Source organism: Glycine max, chromosome 5, assembly GCF_000004515.6.
Source record: "Glycine max cultivar Williams 82 chromosome 5, Glycine_max_v4.0, whole genome shotgun sequence".
NCBI classification, from domain to species: domain Eukaryota; kingdom Viridiplantae; phylum Streptophyta; class Magnoliopsida; order Fabales; family Fabaceae; genus Glycine; species Glycine max.
In genome coordinates this window covers 34,467,423-34,473,422 of record NC_038241.2, presented here as the reverse complement: position 1 = coordinate 34,473,422, position 6,000 = coordinate 34,467,423, and the positions used below count along the sequence as shown (strand labels likewise).

General features: G+C 32.2%; 1 protein-coding gene across 2 annotated transcripts; it reads right to left on the bottom strand.

Annotated features, from left to right (window-relative positions):
• Positions 1-238: 238 nt before the first annotated feature.
• Positions 239-3,431, bottom strand: LOC100811671 (xyloglucan endotransglucosylase/hydrolase 2). 2 transcript variants are annotated; one of them, XM_003524870.4, is made up of 3 exons: positions 2,543-3,431; positions 1,211-1,404; positions 239-929 (listed from the first exon to the last, which is right to left on the bottom strand). In XM_003524870.4, exons 1-3 carry the CDS (start codon positions 2,828-2,830, stop codon positions 560-562), a joined length of 852 nt encoding a protein of 283 aa, XP_003524918.1. In that variant the 5' UTR covers positions 2,831-3,431; the 3' UTR covers positions 239-559. The 2 variants fall into 2 exon arrangements, with proteins under 2 accessions (XP_003524918.1, XP_006580138.1); XM_006580075.4 differs by having other exon boundaries at positions 1,914-2,874.
• Positions 3,432-6,000: the final 2,569 nt, after the last annotated feature.

Below are 6,000 nucleotides of genomic sequence, written 5' to 3'. Positions count from 1 at the left end.
ATAGTAGAGGATGGTTCAAAATAGCATTTGAGGGGAAAATTGTCTTTGGGTCCATCTTATTAATACCTTTATTTAATTGATAAATGTCTACATGCTTGGTTATATATATATATATATATATATATAATTTTGAATGCTTAGGGTCTACGATTTTATATGTCAATATGGTATTTCTGACAGTTGATTAATTATTAACATTTAATACGAGCAAAGTGCAACGCCAGTACCACAACTACAGTACTATTAAACTTGACTACACCTTTTTATTATATGAACAGATAGAAATTGATTCCAACATGATCAATTTCACCGGGTGGACGAGCTAGGATGAGACTAACTGCCCATATTGACAAGAAAAGTGGTACAAAGAATATGATTTATTGTTAAGACCCCTTAATATACATATACATTAGCAACTATAAAATAGAAACTAAAAAAAAAGGAAGAAAAAAAAGACAGAAGTCAATAAAGAATCTAAGACATAATAAACATAGCATATTTTACATAGACGATTCAAATCCAATCAGAAAGTGGCCATTCTCTTCATCTCTTGGAACCTTCAGCGTCTACATTCAGCAGGAAGACCTTGTGGGAATCGCTTGAGATCACTGCAGTAGTTATAGATCATGAAGTACTTCTGAACCCATCTCAGTCTTCTTCTGCTATAAGAATCAAGCTCATTTGCCTCATATTCAGCACCAGAATTTGAAATGGAAGACTTGAGTGAGAACTCAGTGGCTTTGAAATTGCGGTAGTATGCTGTAAAGGGTGCTTTGGACCAATCAGTTTTCACCAATCCTCCTCTGGTGGCCCAGTCATCAGCATTCCAGAGGCTAGAATAGATTCTCATGGGCTGGTTCTTTGGAAAAGGAACACCAAGAGATTCAGCATTCTTGAATACCCTTATTGGTGTGTTATCAACCAAGAATCTGCAGTTAACCCAATTCATAATTTGGTTAATGGATTTTGGTGGATACTTAGCATAGAGATAAACGAAGCTATATTTCTATGCAATTTCAGTGTAAAAAATTTACACTTTCAAATGGTATGACTTCTAGTTCAAAGATAATTGATGTAAAAGTTAATAAATTTATTATACATAAAATCATTGATTGGAAGAAAGTGAAAAAAATCTTTTGCAATATTAGTTGATAGATTATTTACTAATAAAAAAAAATTGTATTTTAAATATTTGTTTATTATCACTTACATGATGTGCTGGGGCTTCCAAATGATAGAATAAGTGTGGAAGTTTCTGGTGGGGTCGAACCAGAGATAGAACTGTTGCTCCCTGTTACCTTTGCCTTGCGTGAAGATGTTTGTGTGGAGAATATAAGGGTCCCCACTTAGGTTTCCCAAAAACTCGAAATCAATCTCATCATGTGTTGGCCCTTGGGATGACAACTGCACCGCAGAAAATGGAATTACTATAGTTATTGATATGGCCTTTGTGTGTGGTAGCAGCACAGACAACTCGACAAAGAAAAGGACCTCATTTTGGGAAATTGTGATGTTTGTTGTTTATTAACAGGAATTTAAATTGTGTGCATGCATAGGAATAGTATGAGTTTAGCAACTAAAAAAAGCCTTACATTTTTTATTTTTTTTATCAATTAAAAACCAGAAAGCACATTATGATAAAAGTAGTTCATTAATATTACGCGATCCTTTTTCTTTTTTTTTTAATTTGTCATTAGATTATGCTATGAACCGAAGTTTTCAATATTAAAAGTTAGTAATGTTTTGGACTTGGTCAAAGTTAGCCACCTTCCCCTGTCGCGAGCGCTTGTTAAATTAACTATTTAAAAAAGACCAAGTTGATTAATGTATACGTCAATGTTTGAAACAGAAAGCAGCATGGAAAGAATAAATAAAGCATTAGTTGTTGACAAAGTAAAATTCTGTAGTCTAACTTGTTTTTGTGGGTTTGCTACAATAGCATTCTCGTGAATGTAAAGTTGAGTTTGACAAAGGTTGATCTCAAGTGAAGAAGCGGTCAACAGTAGTCGTATTTGAAGACAGGATAAATCATGTTCTTTCATGAAGAATCAATGCTAAAGCAACCTAAAAGAAGAAGAAAAAACATACACACATACAAAAGTCTACAGTATCACTGTATTAGCTCACATGAAGAAGGAAAGAAACTAATAATTTGAATTAGTATATTTTTCTTATAGTAAAAGCAAGGGTAAATGAGTATACCAAAAAAATAAAAAGATAGGAAACATGATAATAGCACAACACAATTTTTTAATTTGGAAAAAAATAGAAAATATATTGAAATATGAACAAAATTTAAATACACTAAAAGTATTATTCTGTGATCAGAATTAGAGTTTTACTTCAATAATCTAATCGGTGTGTTGACATTAATTATAAACCTATATTATCCAAATTATCCAGGTAAAACTGTAATTTTGATTAAAAAATAACACTAAAAGTATCAAAAGAAACCATATTTAAATTTTTTGTTTGTACTTTGTAGTATAGAATATTGTAGTAATGAAATTAAATAATGTATTGCAAATATTAATGAACATACGTAGTAAGCAGTGACAGTGCCAGCAGAGTTGCCAGCAACGAGCTTGAGCTGCATATCAATCCTCCCAAATAGGTATTCTTTCTTTGATTTGAAGCCAGAGCCAGAGACTTTGTCAAGGGAAAGAGATAGAAGCTGGCCACCATTGAATATCTTAGCACGGTCACCACCCCATGTTAGATCAAAGTCTTGGTAGAAGCTACCAGCACAGGTAGCAACCATAGTGCTAATCACTATCCCAACTAGCATAAGCACATAGAACCCAGTATTGTGAGTAGAACTAGGAGCCATTTTGGACACAAAAAGAAAGAGAGAAATTGTGCTTCTTGTGATGTGAGGGAGTGTGTTCAAAAGAGGGGTATATATATATATATATAAGTGTGTGAAAAAGAGAGAAATGGAGGTGGGGATTTGAGTATGGGACTATGGTGGGACGCGTGAAGGAGCAATAACTGGGGCTGGTGGGACCAAAAGCTGGTGCCAGCTTAGCAAGTTTTGAAAGCTGGAACGTTTTTGTTTGGCCATTGGTTATACTTAATAGATTTTGAGAATGGTTTTTGGGTTTGTGCACAGGATGCTAGTATTATTCAGTATGAGCAATGATTGTGTCCATGATATTAATCACAAATGAAAAAAAAGCTAAGAAAAAAAAGATTTAATCCCTGAAATATAGTGGTAGACCCCCTTTTTGTATGATTTGGAACAAAATTTCCCTTTTTTTTCAAAAATAGAGAGAAAATTAAGTGATTGATGGATGCCAACTGGGTGTGTTGTGGAAGGAGGATAAAGACATGGTATTTTACCACTTCTTAGTACCATCAATCATGAATTATGCATCCACTTAGATAATGCCATGTGGCGGGGTTGTACTGAGTTATTGCCCCTATGCTATTGCCTAAACCAACACCTAAATTTTCACTGTTAAATAATCTTCAAGTTTGTGACATATAGATATAGATATTCTTTGGAGTTAAAATTCCAAAAAAAAAAAATAGTCACGAGATTGCCAATGATATGGCATGGTTATCCACTTCGGCGATGCTGATAACTCTTTCTGCTTGCTTTGTCTCGGGTTGTTGCATTGCTTGAGTTTTAATTTGTCTTTTCCAATGCAGACAACAACTTTGGATGTGAATGACAAAACAAATAAAAAATAATAATTCAAACCAATATGCATTTATTTCTCACGAGTACGGTGCCTATACAATTATATTAAAATCTACTTGTATGACAGATTATTAATTAGAAAAATTATTAGTGAGTGAACAAACTTCCTACCTGCACCCACCCTTCAATGTTACAATAACCACAGATTTTTTTTTCCTGATAAATGGTCCAAGCATTTAATAAGGAAGTTCTACAGAATCAACCTTGAAATGAGGGTAAGGGTATCCATAATGGCACAGTAACGAAGAGTATGGCAATGAATGATCACTTCATCACTAAAGTACCGATAAGTGTTACAAATTATAGTTATTATTATTATTATTATTATTATTATTATTATTATTCAGGAAATGCAGAAACTAGATCAAGAGTTGGAGACTGATAAAAAAAAGGATCAAGAGTTGGAGTACTTGGATACTTAAAAACTATTCATTAGTGCGAATCATCATTGAAGTGTAGCCTTGCGTCCCTCTAATGTTAATTAACCACCACTAACTAGTTATTGGAATAAAAGCGCAAATTTATTGGTTGTAACTTATAAGGAGATATATGGTCAGTGGGAATCAACTTATGGCAACCAGCTATCAGAATCTCCACCCTTTCCTTGCAAAAAGTAACTAAAATGATGATGCCTTATTTAAAAAGTACTCCACTACTATTTTAATGAATGTGAGAATGTATATAGCACCTCAGAATGAACAGATTTTAATGTGAATATATATGGTTGGGGGAATTTAATTAGTGTCCTTCACTTCTTTCTAAATTCTATCTAATCAAAACAGAAAACATGTTTTCTTTTGCTAACAAAATAATAAACATATCAGTACAATTATACAAATCGACTGCATAATGCATATGATTGATGCTTTCGGCAATTTATGTTTTGCGTCCTTTTAAATAAAACCTTTGTGGGGTTGAAGATGAGTCTACATATAAAGTAGATTTGGGAAAGCCAATACATGGAATCGTAGGTGCTGCAAGTGACTTGGAAAGTTTAAAAGAAACGAAAGAGTAAAACAACGAGATGAATGTGAGTATAGAATTTATAGACAGTGAAATTGCTGAATTCAACTAAATTGGTTGGTCACGATGCTATTGATGGTTGAGATATTGTCACATATATGATATATAGGTCCATTAATTAATTAAAACTACTTATTCCTCATCAAATGGCAGCCTTCATGAAAAGCAAAGGAAAGATCATAAAAAAAGTGTGATTTCATCCCCATAGCTCAATGATGAGGTTCCTTCTAACAATCTTTTATAGCATATGCTTTTGGGGAAGATTAAAGTTGGTATACGCCATTAATTAGTGACAATAATTGTGGAATTAAATATCATGGACATATCATAATAATATTTAATTAGTAACTACTAACCATAATATTCTCTTTGAAGAAGGGGGGACATTGATTCCAGATAAACAAATTGAGCCATAGTTTCAACTTTTATCCGTGATCTACAAACCAAACCAAAAGCAACTACTGTTGCTGTATTTGAAAATTTGAGCTAACAGTCTCACCATAATGAAAAATGGTTTGAATGGTAGTTTCCCATATGACTGCAGGTTGCGCTGGCAGACACGGTGAGTTGAATGTTTAAAAACCAGAAATGGGTGGAAATGGAATTTGAAATCTCTAGAAGCAGGTTCTATATTCATTGTTTTATACCAAATGAAGCATCAGTTAATTTAGAAAAATGGTACTAAACAAGTATACATACAAAAATTGAAGATACACGAATTACTTAATTTATAACTTTTTTTTACACATATTCATGAGTTATCCATTAGTATATCTAATTAATGACCGAGTCTCTGTATCTAGCTATGTCCTGTTTTTCTCCCCTTAATTAAGTTGGCTCGTCAAATTAACCCGCATTCATATTAAACTAATCAAGTATTTGCATACAAGACTGGGATATATATCATATTTGTTTCATTGTTTGCACCGTCCAATAACTCCAATTACTTGGTCAGAAATAAATAAATTTTGGAGAAAACTAACAAATATTTCTCGTATTGCATGATACATGAAAAACGAAAAGAAAACTACAGATTTAGAAAAATTAAAGAAAATTTATTTTAACGATAGTTAAAAAATACATATTAAGATATAAAATATGCACATTAAAAAATTAATAGTTAAAATATTAAAAATTAATCAATTAATAAAATAGTACTTAAATGATAATTTATAAGCATTATATTATGCTTAATGTTGATTGAATAAATTTGATTATTCTTGTAAAAAATTAAGTATTGGATAAAAATAATTATGAAAACTAAAAGGGTC